Source organism: Temnothorax americanus, unplaced genomic scaffold (genome assembly GCF_048541705.1).
Source record: "Temnothorax americanus isolate GAGA-0224 unplaced genomic scaffold, ASM4854170v1 Scaffold66, whole genome shotgun sequence".
NCBI classification, from domain to species: Eukaryota; Metazoa; Arthropoda; class Insecta; order Hymenoptera; family Formicidae; genus Temnothorax; species Temnothorax americanus.
The window spans coordinates 379108-395804 of NW_027509788.1; the positions used below are offsets into that span (position 1 = coordinate 379108).

Sequence of the window (16697 nt, forward strand, 5' to 3'; positions counted from 1 at the left end):
AAACACATCTAAATATTGAATTTACAGGAACACTTTGATCCTATTAGCCAAGAATGGACAAGAATTTCAACATTGATAAAACATATTATTATATATGTTAGATATGTATGTTAGATTATTATCAAAAAAGATAAATAGCAGTTAACTAAATACAGTTTGGGTAGTTAATAGAGTTCAATTAAATACGGCTTTAATTTCATAATTATTTGATAACTTCATAAGATGATTACAAATAAATTATATAAAATATTTAATGTAGATAGACCCATTAATTAACCCTTTAACGGCCAATAGGACACATACGTCCCAATCATATATCTTCTATAAAAACCAACATCAATCGACTTTGTTAAGTAAGGTCTCATTTTAAAGAGAAAGGTAGGCTTTAAATACAAAAAAATTACTGAACCTGAGGGTAGCAACTTTTCAGCTACTACACACTCTAAAAAAAGTGCCAAAACCGCGAAAAAATGAAAAATGAGCACAAAATTTAGGCAGAATTTTTTTGTTTACCTTCAGTTTATGTATACGTTTTGAAATAAATTCAAAATTATGTACAAAAAAGGGCCACAAAAAAATTACTTCTAATAGTCATAATACGTAAAAACACTTTTTATGGGCGTTTAGAATAGTCATTCTATTATTTTTTTCAAAGAGGTGATTGGGGATGGCTAACAGGATGGCTTGAGAATAGTTTTCATGTCCTAGTAAAATTTTTCTCATTTAAGAATAATGTAAGTCAGATTTTCGATTTGTAACGTTTCTGAACTACGGGGATGTTGTCTTTAATGTAGGGGTGGTTTATAAGCGTAGTGATGGTCTGTAAGTTTTTTATAATATACTTGCATGTTCTGGAGTATTTTTTTCTATAATTTAGATCAGGGTAAAATAATAGGAAATTAGATTACAACGTTTTTATGTTTAAGGATAGTTTTTTCATATAGGGGGTTGTTTAGAGAGCAGAAAAATTATAAAATTTTTTTCACATATTTGATACCTGCTAACTTCAATCCACCATGAGTTGAGTCGAGTGTGTTAAACTCTTGTAAAAAAGTCAGCCATTAAAGGGTAGATTTGTTCGGTAAAAACACCAATTTGTATGTTCGTTGTATTTTATTTATCGCTTATATATAACAATTATATGATAGCTGTACAAATACATAACGTTTGTTGTGTTCTATATATATATATATATATATATATATATATATAGCGATTTAATAATAAATAATAACGTACTTGCTTAATAAAAAGATATATCGTAATAAGTCTATATTTCTCGGGTATGAATTATTCCTTAATATTTTTTATACTATGTGCAAAGTTTTTCAAAAGATCTATACATTACGTTATGACTAAGCAATAAAAAGTAGATGTAAGATAAAAGTGCTTTTTAACGAAATTTTTAAAATTCGCTAACTTACAGAGGTGTGATATTTATCTCCTGCGTTAACAATCTTGCTCTATAAACTCTTTAAATATAACTAACAAGAATCTTCGGAATGTTAAGATACATTGAAAGGCAGCTGCATGTGAAATTTCAACTCATGGACTAGAAACACTAGTGACGGCCACAATTAAATGTTTCGACAACAGTACACTCGGACCTTAGTATATCCCGAAATAAAGATATTGAATTATACATATGAAAATTAGCGGAGCTAAAGTCATCCCGATGCAGTATTATTTTTTTAATTCTATGATGAGATTCGATTGTAATCAAAAGTGGTGATTATAATAATAATAATGATAAAATGATAAGTAATATAATATTAATGTGACAATGGTGTGATAATGGTAAAAATAATAACAATTATACCAGTAGTAATAGTAATTGTAGCAGTAATTGTAGCAGTAGCAGTAGCAGCAGTAGTAGTAATAATAGACTACGTTTATACGGCCTGATTTACACCGAAGTTATAACATTGATGTCATAACTTCGGCGTAAATCTGGCCGTGTAAACGTAGTCATAGTAGCAATATCAATAATCAGTATTAAGGAGGTTCGATGGCTACAACAAAATGCAGAGAGTTTCATGAAATTTTAATATGTTGTTCCAGAATGCAAAATAGAATTATGTGAATTTTTTAGGAATTTTTCACCGTCCCGTTTTGAAAAAAATCTACTCCAAAAACTTAAAAAGTACAATTTTTGGATTAGATTTTTTTCAAAACGGGACGGTAAAAAATTCCCAAAAAATTCACATCATTCTATTTTGCATTCCAAAACAACATATTAAAATTTTATGAAACTGGCTGCATTTTTAACATAGGTTTTTATGGGAAATGATATATTGCATATACCTTCAGAATGAAATAAGTGCAAGAAAAAATGCAAATGATAAGGAAAGAAAAATATGCACATGTAACTTAATAATTTACAAATAAATGAACGAAAGAAAGGGGAAGGTTACCGCACATTTCGTAGAAAAATTAATTATTAAAGCATAAATTGCTTGATTTTTCGTCTGCTAGACTGCCACGGTCGTGAACGACGTGAACAGCAGCACGCATTACGCACGCGGCGACCAATCAGAGCAATCCCCTTCATTCCCACTACTTCAAACGCTAGTGCGCTGTTTCCAGAATCCCTGCGTCCCACGTCCCACTACTCCCTCCGATGAAGCCATCAAACCTCCCAGTAGTAGCAGCAATAGGTAATAATAGGACAGTAATATTGGGTACTTTCCATTTAGTGACACAAGTCGACACAAACGTCGTTCTAGCTTTCTTGGCATTCAATGAGTAACAAAGACAGAACGAGAATTGCGTCGACTTGTGTTAGTAAATAGAAAGTACCCACTTAAGGTGCCTTTTCATGCTGACGCTCGACGCTCATTTTCAGTGGCAAGAAGGTCGCATGACTATAATTGACGCCGGCATCAATTGAAATTCATGAAAAGGAGAACAGCGTCAAAATTTCGGCGTCTTCGCGCTGCTTTGGCTTTGACGCTTGAAGTTGGAAATATCCAACTTCTCTTTCTTGACGCTGGCATCATATGATGTCACGTGACGATGCTCAACGCTGTTTTTCAGAATGAATTGGCACCTTTAGTTAGTTTATCAACAGATTGGAACAACCGGCCCGAGCTCCGCTTGTAACGACTGCATCCACGAATCGCATAGATTGCAAGCATAATCTTCTACATCAACAAATCACATAGATTCGTGAAAGTTTAAAGAGAGAATATTCAATCGTTATGCTATTTCACACAATAAATTAAACGCATCGTTCGATCGAAAATTCTGAGAGATTGTAGAGCTGTAGATTGTTTAGTTTCTTTTACATCGCATATCCGATATCCATTATTAATTCGATTTGAATAAATTGAATTAATACTGACTCACATAATTCACAAACCGTTAGGCTTATACAAAATCTTGTTCTATTTTTCTTAACAAGAAAACCCACGAAAGTGTCCCTCTCCGATTTTGATGAGCTTTTAGTATGTTGTTCTCTAGATGAAAAAAGGGACACATATTTTTATACGTGCCCATACGCATGTTTAGGGGGTGAAACACCCATTTGAAAAAAAAATCGGTTTTCCTCTTTCGGGCCGGATATCTCCAAAACTATAAGATAGAAAAAATTTTTTTAAACAAAAGTTGAATGATTTATATATAAAGAGCACTTCTAGAATAATAACAAAATAAAACTTTTTATTTTAATTTTTTCAATTTTTATTAAAAAATAAAAAACAATTTTTTATCATTGTTTTAAAGTACTTTTGTTTAAAAAATTTTTTTCTGTCTTAATAGTTTCGGAGATATTCGGCCCAAAAAAAAACCGATTTTTTTCACAAGGATATTTCACCCCTTAAACACGCGTATGGGCATGCATGGGCATGTGATTTCTGCCCAGTGCTCTAAATGTCAACGTAAAAAAATTCAAACAAGCGCGGATAAACGGCGGGAGTAACTATGGCCGGTATTCATAGTCGGTTCTTATTTCAAAACCGTCTTAAGTAATGTCTTAAGATGCTAATACGGCTCTTAAGATTGGTTCATGACATCTTAAGATTGTACTTAAGACGGTCTTAAATATCGACTATGAATACCGGCCTATGACTCTCTTAAGGTAGCCTCGTCATCTAATTAGTGACGCGCATGAATGGATTAACAAGATTCCCAATGTCCCTATCTACTATCTAGCGAAACCACTGCCAAGGGAACGGGCTTGGAAAAATTAGCGGGGAAAGAAGACCCTGTTGAGCTTGACTCTAGTCTGGGCAAAAATGGAGGGAAACACTTCCATGGGTTTCTTTGTTAGAAAAAAATGCAACCTGGATGGTTATAATTCTATCAATTGTACAAATTCTTTATAATTACAGACCCAATTCGTTGCTTTATTCTATACCAAACGTATTTGTCTCTTCTACAGCCAACAGCAGCTTTTCATATAAAATCTCGGGTGTAGGATAAGGTGGAAGATCCAAGCGATTAAAGCACGTGTGAGCCCTGAAACGACAATGACGATAGATCATAGATATTGCGAATTTATACGGAAAAAAAAAAGAATGCTTAATGCAGCCATTGTTAGCGGATTAAAAGAAGATTAAATACCTTGGCAAACTGTTTGGTCTTCCCCATTTTTCGATGCAAAATTTCCTTGGTCCTGTGGATCCACGCAAAGCCGCAAATCCCTCGTATGGAATACTCGAGGTGCCGGTAACAAATTGCAGTAGTCTTAGACGTTGCTCGTTGGTAAATCGGCTTATGCTGCTCCAGAACCACTCCACTACCGGATGCGCATCGTGATAACCGCTCCTGTATTCGGTGTGCGTTCGCCAATCGTTTAGGTCGATTTCAGCCGCACCCGCAATAACCAGCTCTAACTCACGGGCATCGAAAACGGATACTAAACGCGGATCCACCACTTCATAAAAGCCACGAACCAACGATTCCGTTTGTTCCGCGACGCCACGCTCGAGACGCCAACGTACTACTCTCTCGAGATACTCCTTTTTATTCTTCTCAGTAACCGCGATATTTCTCCCACCTGGCTTCAACTCGCGTTCGGCGACTCGTCCCAAAAGTTCCTCCGTTACTGAGAAAGTTAATTCTAACGGTTCGATACTGATGTCCTTCTCTCTGATCCACATTAAACTCTGATGAAATTCTTGGTCTAAGCTCTCCAGGTCGCTCAAACTCGCCGGTATCCTTAAAAGAGCCTTATAAAATGGTCGCGTGAAGAACGCGTCGAGTAGGTACTGATGAACCAATGCTAAACCCAGAACTCTGCCCGAAAATCTGAACCAATCGTGATAGTTGTCCACGAAAGCCGACATGGGTGAGATTTGCACCGTGTAAGTGTCATTAGCTGAATATTCAAACAATCCGTAATACGGATTGAACAGTTCGCGTGATAAGTGAAAGAAAAATTCTCGGGATGGCCCGCCGTAATCCAATCCTTCTTCATGATCAAAGATGACCACCAGTTTACCTTTCTGCAGATCCTTCTTTGATGCAGCCATTATACGCGTAAAAGCATCTTCGAGTAAATGTTCCCTTCTGATGTGTAATCTGTACAGGTAATAAAATTTTTCGATAAACGCAATTCTCGGAATATATACTGACACACACACGCACGCACGCACGCACGCACGCACGCACGCACGCACGCACGCACGCACGCACGCACGCACGCACGCACGCACGCACGCACGCACGCACGCACGCACGCACGCACGCACGCACGCACGCACGCACGCACGCACGCACACAACACACATATATATATATATATATATGTGCTGAAACGCACTTTAATTTACCCGGTCCTTGCCCGTAACCTTTGCTTTCCAGTTTCCGATAAAAAGTTCGAAGTTTAGCTTCGAAATCTCTCCTGTATGGTGCGGGAGCTCTGGCAGAAGCCCTTGTCAGTCCAGGTGATGCATGCGGGCTACCGAGCGGAGATCTACCCATACTACCAGGTACATAGGACATTATTTCTTGCTCGAATAAACTGTAAATAACGTGATATTATTATATGTATAAACCAATAAAAGATATATTGGAGCATTCGTTTTCTACCTTAGCAATAATGCTAAAGGAACGTCGTGGCCCCATCTTTGTAACGCTGAAGTTCCTTCGACTCTTATAGTATTAACTTTCTCTCGAAGCGCGATATTCTGTCCTAACGCAGAATGCCTTTCCTTTAGAATATCCATTATATTAGGCTGACGTAGAAATGCAACTACTTTGTCGTTGTAGGCCACAGGTATGTCGGGAGTAGCGGTTACAGACGCTTGTTGTGGCCTGGGCGGTGGAACGGGAGCTTCGTCTAGCAATGTTCGTATATGAGCGGCTTCTGTAGGTAATCGTGGATCGATAAAAGACGTAGCCTTCCTAGCATGACATATGAAAAATCTCTGAAATCACAACACTTGATGATCAATATCACGCAATCACACAGGTCCTCTCTCTTCCTCTCTCTTGTGAAATTTGATCAAAAACTTACTTTGCCTGTCCTGTCGAGCTTTGATTCATACCCTCTTGGAAGTTCCTTAGTTGGATCAGCAAAGACATTAATTAAGGCAACTAAATCTCTATTGTGCTCGTATCTTGGGAAAACTATCGGATCCCTTCTAACTCTATTGATCATGTGTTTTAAACTTGGATTACGGTTGTACACTTCCATAGCATCTGCGTTGGTATGCAGCACGGTAAAGAAGTCGGGCCGTGTTAAGAATAATACCGGTGGTATCGTGGTGATATCGAATGGCTCAGATTCGCTCCTGTCAGTACGGTCATTCTGCCGCTCGGTATTGTCAAAAGAATTACCGTTTGAGCCATTAGCTTCGCGATCTATATTGTCGGGACGCGAAATAGTTCGTCGCACACTTTGGTAACGCCTGTCTAATTGTTGTCTTCGTAGGTCGCAACCGGTATTACGTGTCGTCAAGTTTGGCCTTTGCCACGTTGTTGTTCGATTGATATGATCTATGTAAAATACTCGGCCGTGGCTGTCTATTCTCGCTTCCCATGCTAAAATATACATGACGATTAATCAATTAACATCGAGAGAAAAGCGTGGAAAATACGAGCAGAAGTATGAGCATGTAGTAGGTATTATATTTACTTACATGGAGGCAGAGGTTCTTCTGAAGATAAAGATACGTTTGACGTTTGGCATACAGGCAACGGACACAAAGGTTTGGGTCGATGTGTAGGGGTAGGCGGACACTCCAGTTGATTAGCCATTGTCGATTTTGGCCTTTCTCGTTGTCTGTGCGATCTCGGTGAACTTAATAGAGCGATACTTTTTGTAACTGCCGTTCTTAACTAAAACGTTATAAATAATCTACATGTAGTCTAGATTACTCTAGATGCAACTGCATCGTATTGAGTAATAATTAAGTTTCACAATTTCAACCTTGAGATTTGAGGCTTCGTCAACATCTACAATCTCGAATCCAAAACAATCTTCAGGGTGCAATGGCGTGGGATGCCTTTCATGTCGTTTAGGTAGCTCTGGTGCGCCGCTTGGTAATGCGTTGCTTCTATGTAACGGTCGATGCGCTGCTCTTGGTGGAAGCGGTGGTGGCATTGGATACAGAGTTTCGTATAAAGATTCGAGAGACGAGTGACCACCTGTACTGCGCCATAACTGATAATATTCCGCTCCTTCTTTCGTTACAATTCCGTTGGGTCTGAACTGTCTCTGAAATAAAACAGTCTTGTTTTTTCAAATTTATTGTAAAACAAAAAAATAAAGACTAAAAAATATAAAAAGAGTGCAAAAAGTAAAGAAAGCAAGAAAGATTTATCCTGAAGATATAAGAAGGATCTTCACCATTCTGTAAAGATCAAGAGATATATTTGCAATTTAAAAATAACTGTTCACTTTGGTGATTCGTTAACGATTACTTTCGTTTATTAGCGCGATCCCTTGAAACGAATTTATTATTCCAAACAAAAGCGAGCGCTGCTCGTGTTCATTTACAGGTCAAAGTGCTTTTGAGTCATAACAATAATAAATAATACAAGAAATTTAACATTGTTATCAAATCTTAGCGACTTATTTACACTATATTGAATAATTATCTTTATGTCAACGATTTTTTTTTTCCAAGAGACGAGGTATACGATTCACTTACCTTCTTAATATCGTTATTACTTGTACTCGCATGCTGCGACTCTATATCTGAATTACTTTCCTCGCTGCTATTCGATGAACGAGGCTCCAAATCTAGGCGACGAACTCCCTCCAATTGATTTTGTCTGGTAAATGCCGAATCCAAAAGCGCTACTGCATTTTCCTCGACTTCAGATTGTTGAACACTGGCAGTTTTAGGCATCTTCTCCAAGATTGGCAGTTTAAATGGTTTGCTTGTGCTTGCAAAATCATTGTAACACGAAGAAGCACATCCCGCGTCTTGCAATGTTGACATCTCTTTACAAACATGTTCGGACGAGCTGGGTAATTCACAACTGCCAATCGCGTTTTCAAGTGAATTCTTATTATTATTGTCTAATAGATTTAAAGATACTTTTGCGTCGTTAGTCGCGTCACTAAAATTGGCTAAAGTTGTACTTTGCGAACTTGACTCTTTAGATGTATTTAAGGACAAAGATGTTAATCTATCCGTTGATAAGTTACTATCACAATCTATATTGCAATCTTTATCGTCATCGCTAGACGTTTTTAATGATGTATTCACAAGACTGCCATGATTCGTAGCAGAGTCGTCGTTTTTTAAAAACTGTTTGGAGGTGCGCAAGGATATCGTTTCTTCAATTAATTTGTGCCTATCCGATGCAACATCGATATTATTATTACACAGATTTCCTGCACTTGGTTCGTGATCGCATTCTTCTACGTCAACAATATTGTAACACTTCTCGGGTTCATAAACTTTCCCATCTGGGATACTGTTAGGGTAATTCTCGGCTGCCAATTCTGAAGTATTATGATGAATGTCAGAAATGCTGTCTGCTAACAAGCACTTCTTTCTGGACAGATTTCTATGAGCAAGAAAAATTGATTTTTTACTCGAATTTTGTACCGTATTGTTGCATGTAGTACCTGCGTCATCGTCATTTTCTTCAGTTTGTTTAACTAGTACTGATGTATCTAAAATTTCCAAAAATATATCTTTATTATCACAATTTAAATCTAAAGAACGAATCAGAATTTTGCAATACTCTCTATAACTTGCAAAAAATGTGAAAGTTAAAGGTACTTATAAATTCAGCACTGACATTACCCGTTGTCTTATCTTGGGGACACAAATTTTCTGCTTCAAGCAAATCATTTGTTGTTATGGAGCTATCGCTCGCTGTCGACCCTGCGTCTTCTGTCGAGTTAAAGAACTTAGTTCTGACGTCCAACGTGGACACCTTGTCGCTATTAGCATTTGTTAGATGAGTATCTATGTGTTTTGTAGATACACTTGATTCTTGAGTTGTAGAATTTAAAGTCATTAACGCGACAGACTGCTCGATATCCTCCTCCTCCTTGGAAACACTGCCCATGGCATCTGTCTCGGATGGCATCTTCAAAACATATTCATAATCAAGAGCTCCATGAAATCCTGCAAATGAGAGAACAGTTTAAAGGTCGAGAAATTTTATGAGTCTGTGAAAATTATGCATGCGCAAATTATGTTATAATGTTTACAGGGGGAAATTTCTCAGAAGTATAGGGAAACGAAGCGACCGACCGATTTAATAATAAATTAACGCAGAGCGGAAAAAACAGGTTAAAGCTCATCGCACCGAGACCGACTGACGGATGTCAAATGATTATCGCCAATTACCGGGTACAAGGGGTCAGGGGCAATACCTGAAACGAGCAGAAGTATCGTCGACGTTTAATTTGCCGTGAAAAAATTAGCGGCGCCTCTTTCAGCGCATTCCACTCCATACGCACGCAAGGCCGAAGGTTACGCAGAAGACGTGCTACACGAAGGCCGCCCGTTCGCCACGATACCGCATGCTTGACACGTAATGTAACAGGGTACCCCGGGCGGCCCCGTCCCTCTTTTCTTTCCACGTAGTGCCCGTCCGCTTTATTTATACGTGACTTTACTCTCATCAATTACCCACGTAAATACACGCGTGAATGAGTAACTTTGACAGCGGACCAGCGGCCAGCAGACGTAGCAGACTATACGGGACGGGGACTAGTGACTTAAGTGACTTTGCCCCTTTCCCCATTCCCCAGTGACGACTCATCGGGTGTGATCCGAAATAGAAGGGGCGACGCGCGAAATGGGCGCGTTCAGCAGACCAAGCCGCTGAATAGCGGTCGAACGTGATTGGCTCTTACTTTTAGAACCAACCAATCAACGCAGTTTGTTGATAAGACGAACTCAACAGTTGTGTTTGCTGAACGCGGCCATATTATCATTCACGGCGAGCAATTCAGGGTGCCATTACATGGAGCGTGGAAACGCTGAAACGCGGAAGTGCGGAACAGAATAGTAACTAGATTCCGCGTTTCCGCGAGTTGAGTCCCGCACGTTTGAACGGAAAAGCGGAATCCGCTATTATCGTGTATGTATGTATGTATGGCTGCGTTTCGATATTCACTGCAGTACTTAACGCAGCCTATACTTCATAATGGGTGCGTTCAGCCGATACTCTGCTAGCCTAGCAATCGTGAGCAGTCGCTCGTTTTCGCTCGTTTCCTCTCCTTTTAATCCATTGGGTCAAAGGAGAGGAAACGAGCGAAAACGAGCGACTGCTCACGATTGCTAGGCTAGCGGAGTATCGGCTGAACGCACCCAATAACCATCAACATGATGTTTGGATCTATAATATTATACTGCCACTTTTATTAAATAATAAAGTAATCGAAGAGTATGTGTAAAAGCTTTTTTTTCAATGTGATTAAACAGCTCCGAAATTTGATGGAGTATACTGTTCCGCGTTGACAACGGATTTTGACGCGTTCGTTCCGCGAGTTTGTTTCTCCTTATATTACATGGAGCACAATTTGCGCGGAAAAGCGGAACAGTATAGTGATAAATAGACATTTGTATTCATTTCTTAAAATTGTGTTCACTTAATTCATTGCAATTTTTATTAATATGCTTATCTTTTCAGCTTATCTATTGAATACAAGCATTTTAATCAATAAATACCGTTAAAAATTAATATTTTATAATTCTCCGTTCCGCTTTTCCGCTCAAAATATGCTCCATGTAATATTAAGGCATTCAAAACAGACGGAACGGATCGACGGAAATCTAGTAAATTTTGTCTTCCGCGCTTCCGCGTTTCCGCGTTTCCGCGCTCCATGTAATGGCACCCTCATTTCGTTGCGTTCGACGCAGGGGAGACGTTTATACTTAAGCCCCTTGCACAATAGGCGATAGCGATAGCGATAGCGACAGCGACAAGGTTGCCGACAAAGCTATATACCTTTGTCAGCAACTTTGTCGCTGTCGCTATCGTTATCGCTATCGCCTATTGTGCAAGAGGCTTTACTTAACTGAATTTTCTGCGCATGAAACACACTTATTTCCACGAAATAAAAAAATTATTTCTATCACTGCATGACAAAAAAGTGCTATAAGATTAAAAATCTTATATAAAGTTCGCGTGACTGTTTGCGTGAAAATTTAAATAGTTAGGTCATATATAAACATATAATACCAATTTTATGACTTATTATCTTGTTGTCTTGTAGATACGTACATATATGTGAATTTTTTAAGCCAATAAAAAAATTTGAAATTGATTTTCAAGGTCAAAACGAATATTGTGGAACCATGTTTGGAAAGTTCTCATCGTATCAGACTACAAATTGAGATTTTGAGATTGGATTGAAATTTAATCAATCAGAATAAAGGCCTTCATACATAAAATCGCGTAAGAACGTAAAACGTAAGAAAATCGACCAATCCCAATCAAATATTGTGCTGTCTGGAATAACTCCAGTAGGGGAAAATACTCGATTGGGATTGATCAATTTTCATAGCTTACGTCTTATAGCCCGGGAGATAGCGACACAAAAGTGTCAGCGATTTTATTAGTCTTGGAACAAAGTAATTTCTCTTGTTTTAATAGTGTTGTTGACGAAATGCAGAGTCTGGCTGCGCTGTCTCGCTGGAATGGGCGTTGCGGCGCCTTTGATCTTGTCAAAAAAACACTTATGTTGAAAGAATTTGATCAGTGCTGAGCTTTTATATATTCATTGTTTTTTGTATAAAGAGAAATGTTTTAGAAGAGTCTAGCATATGCAACTGACACTGGAAAATGAGCCTGGGATCCTCCTAAAGTCGTTGTAAAAAGTCGATTTGTAGAATCATTTGATTAGAGCTATAACTTGTCAATATGGTAGTTTAAATATATAAAATTATAAAAAAATAAGTCTGGCTACTTGTACTGGCTGGAAAATTGGTCTGGCACCCCCTTTAAAGTCGTCTGCACGAGCGCGCCGGTAACTCGTTGCCCGCCGTATCTCTAAATATTATTAACGCATTACTCATTATTCATGAAGGTATATTTCATAAATTAATTTTATTTTAAATAAAAAAATGCAAAATTAATTTTGAATAAATAAACTAGTAATAAAGTTATAATAATGATGCAACAAATAATTTGAAATTAATAAAGATACTTATCATTATAATAACTAATTATTCATTTATAACATTATAATATTTTAGTATATAAAAATATAAAGAATTTTGGTTTAAATACTGTTAATAAATCTTTAATCATGACTTTAGAAATATAATTTTTTTGCAAATAAAACGAGTTAATTAGTTAGTTCGTAAGATTTTGTTATTATCGCAGCTTATTAAAATCGTGTAATTTTAATAATAAATTCAACTTTGAATCATTTTTAGATTATGAACGTACTCAATCAAAGGAAATCGAAGAAGAATCCGATGACGATACCGACAATACCGAGCTCCCCGATGATGAAAATGAAAGTTCATCAGAAATTGAAAGTTTGATTACAGATTATCCAGATGAATAAATTAATATTTTTAATAAATAAAATTAATTGATTTTTTATAAGCGTTGCATAATGTTGTCTACTTTAAAATAGTTTTTTTTTTATAAATTACTTTATTTCTGATTATTACATAATTAATTACACATCATTCCACTATTAATAAGCACAAAATCGTTTACGTTTTTCCTTTGGACAAGTAAAATCTTTTTCAATGAGTAATGCGTTAATAATATTTAGAGATACGGCGGGCAACGAGTTACCGGCGCGCTCGTGCAGACGACTTTAAAGGGGGTGCCAGACCAATTTTCCAGCCAGTACAAGTAGCCAGACTTATTTTTTTATAATTTTATATATTTATACTACCATCTTGACAAGTTACAGCTCTAATCAAATGATTCTACAAATCGACTTTTTACAACGACTTTAGGAGGATCCCAGACTCATTTTCCAGTGTCAGTTGCATGCCAGACTCTTCTAAAACATTTCTCTTTATACAAAAAACAATGAATATATAAAAGCTCAGCACAGTCAGCACTGATCAAATTCTTTCAACATAAGTGTTTTTTCGACAAGATCAAAGGCGCCGCAACGCCCATTCCAGCGAGACAGCGCAGCCAGACTCTGCATTTCATCAACAACACTATTAAAACAAGAGAAATTACTTTGTTCCAAGACTAATCAAATCGCTGACATTTTTGTGTCGCTACCTCCCGGGCTAAAAATCTTTTTAGAGATACGGCGCGCAACGAGCTACCGGCGCGCTTGTGCAGTCGACTTTAAAGGGGGTGCCAGACTAATTTTCCAGCCAGTACAAGTAGCCAGACTTATTTTTTTATAATTTTATATATTTAAACTACCATCTTGACAAGTTACAGCTCTAATCAAATGATTCTACAAATCGATTTTTTACAACAACTTTGAGAGGATGCCAGACTCATTTTCCAGTGTGAGTTGCATGCCAGACTCTTCTAAAACATTTCTTTATACAAAAAACAATAAATATATAAAAGCTCAGCACTAATCAAATTCTTCCAACAGAAGTGTTTTTTTGACAAGATCAAAGGCGCCGCAACGCCCATTCCAGCAATACAGCGCAGCCAGACTCTGCATTTCATCAACGACACTATTAAAACCAGAGAAATTACTTCGTTCCAAGACTAATCAAATTGCTGACACTCTTGTGTCGCTACCTCCCGGGCTATTACGTCTTTATGGCATTAAGGCCCGGCCTACAATGGATGTCGTAAGTCGGAGTCGTAAGAAACTGACCAATCACAATCTATTATTCTCCTTGCGGTCGAAGAATAATGAACTGTGATTGGTCAATTTCTTACGACTCCGACTTCCGACATTCATTGTAGACCGGGCCTTATGAAAAGCACTCTATATAAGTTTACTGGTTATGACTAAAGCGGGGAGCACACACTTCTGTATAACGCATAATGCGTAAGCATAAGAAAATTTATTGGTCCATACACATGTGCATAAGAAAATAGACCAATCAATTTTTTTATGCTTACGCATTATGCGTTATGCAGAAGTGTGTGCTCCCCGCTTAAAGGCCCGGGCACATAAAAAAAACTTAAACAGTAAAACGTAAGCAGTAAGGAAATCAAAAATCAACGGTACGGATTCGCTACTGCTTACGTTTTGTCTTCAGTTCTTGACTGTGATTGGCTGATTTGTTTACTGTTAACGTCTTACTGCCTTAAAGGCCGTGGGACATAGAAAAACGTAAGCAGTAAAACTTAAGCAATAAGGAAATTAACGGTATGGATTCGCTACCTGTTTGAAGTTGAGAGAAAGAGAGAGAGAGAGAGATTGTGTTATTCTTTTTTGCGGCCATCAGTGTCGATTGTAATCTGATATGTCAAGCCGCGCGTTCTACGTAGTTCATGGAAAAAACGCGCGAGCGGCGCCGACAACGCTGCGTCCCAAGCGGCGAGGCACGTGTTTACTGCGCATGCTTGAGCATGTTAGGAGGGGCGCGCAGCCCGGCCGAGCGAGCACAGTCGTCTCGCAGATACCGTGCGTGTTACATCGTGCATCATAGATTCGAGTCGCATAATTGCATCATCTTTTCGCAGTTAAGTCGTAAAGTATTTGAGATCGGCTTATTCGTGCGCGATAAGTAAGATAATTGTGAAATATATACGGATCGGAAAAGGACAACAACGATCGTCACTGAGAGGAAGCCAGCGAGATACATCCTGGCGAGCCATGCCGGCACGTAGAAGGCTCGAGGAAAGCAGCCATTTTATGGAACGTTCGAGAGAACCTTTCGGCATGAGATAGAACGCCCTTTCGAAGTCCTGGATAAACGAGGCGTTGATTTGGTATTTTCGAGATATACTCTTGTGTGAACTTCTTGCGTGATGTTATCATGAAAGTAAAGGTAACCTGTTTAAATACTTTTTAGTGGAAACGTTAGATTTCTTCTAACGTTGCTAGAGTGGAAACGATAGATTTCTTCTACCGTTGCGAGAGTGGAAACGTTGGATTTCTTCTAACGTTGCGAGAGTGAGAATCTCTCCTCTCAAGGTTATCCTTTGAACTGAAAATTCGTAGAAATCACGAGATTAAGCGAAGGGAAAACTTTCTCATTTTATGAAAAGAGATTAAAGTATATTTCGAGTCTAATTGAAATACTGAGCTCAGTCAAAATTATATTTAAGTAATTAATCTTTCGGTTGCAACCATTTTAGTCACAAGGAAAACGTTTCTTTCTTTCTTTCATAAGATTGTTTAATTGTAATTGATTTTGTCATATTCTTTATCGTCTATTACTTTAATTTGCGGACATTCGTCACACTTACTTGTATTACGTACTAAATAATAATGCGTTCTTTGCAAATATATAGATCGTTCCTAGCATTGTAATAACACTATCGAATAACCGTTTCCGTGCGTTGCTGTATAAGTTCTTATTCAATTACTTTATAATCTTCTAATAAATATCTTGCGAATTATTAGTTATCTAGTATTGCGTTCATGCTGTGGTGAATTAATGTGTCAATCTAAGACTGCTTAGTACAAGATTTAGTCTAGTAAATTCAGTGAAAAACATATCACTTATGTCGTAATTATTTGCTTTTGTTGTTCATGTCGTAATTATTTGCTTTTGTTGTTTATGTCGTAATTATTTGCTTTTGTTGTTCATGTCGTAATTATTTGCTTTTGTTGTTTATGTCGTAAATATAGCTCATGTTGTAGTAATCGCTCATAATGTAGTAGAATGCTTTGCAGAGACTTCGACACTTATTTAGTATTACTCAATCAGTATTAACATTACGAACAACATCACTTAATAGACTGATGATAGTAATTCTTTATTTAGATTAAAGGATTGATGCATTATTTCCTAGATTATATAAATTCTATCTGAAGTGATATTCTTGTATTAATTGATTTATGTTTGTTTCAAACGATCCTTTCTTTAGAAAAGAACAACTAATTTTAAGCTTGCCTACGCCAAAAGAAATTATACGAGAATAATGACTACTATGACGATTCTTCTAACAACAAAGATTTTATATGATAAGGAAAGACTTTAGTAAACCTCAAAGTATATTATGATACATATTTAAAGAAAGGACTGTTCTATAATAACTATTGATTTATTTCTTTTATGTGTTTTATACATTTATTGTATTTCCATAATATTTTGTATAATTTCTGTATGATTTTGTTAAAGAATACTGGGAAGGTTTTAGGGCAGTTTCCCTTCTCCTATGCAACAAATGTTGGTATTCTTTGTGTAGATCTGCCCACTTTAAACTTT

The 16697-nt window shown here is 37.4% G+C and overlaps 2 protein-coding genes across 2 annotated transcripts in view; one reads left to right on the plus strand and one right to left on the minus strand.

Annotated features, from left to right (window-relative positions):
- LOC143905700 (cilia- and flagella-associated protein 44) overlaps positions 1-1213 on the plus strand; it is a 34202-nt gene extending 32989 nt beyond the window's left edge. Inside the window, 1 exon segment of the mRNA XM_077421266.1 lies at positions 28-1213. Within this exon segment, the coding sequence (XP_077277392.1) occupies positions 28-38 (11 nt within the window). The 3' untranslated portion in view covers positions 39-1213.
- Positions 1214-4291: 3078 nt separating this feature from the next.
- Positions 4292-10123, minus strand: Hecw (Hecw ubiquitin protein ligase). The gene is made up of 10 exons (XM_077421267.1): positions 9788-10123; positions 9210-9536; positions 8100-9076; positions 7376-7663; positions 7086-7284; positions 6461-6987; positions 6034-6371; positions 5765-5965; positions 4564-5523; positions 4292-4458 (listed from the first exon to the last, which is right to left on the minus strand). Exons 2-10 carry the CDS (start codon positions 9496-9498, stop codon positions 4347-4349), a joined length of 3891 nt encoding a protein of 1296 aa, XP_077277393.1. The 5' UTR covers positions 9499-9536; positions 9788-10123; the 3' UTR covers positions 4292-4346.
- Between the last annotated feature and the right edge of the window lie 6574 nt (positions 10124-16697).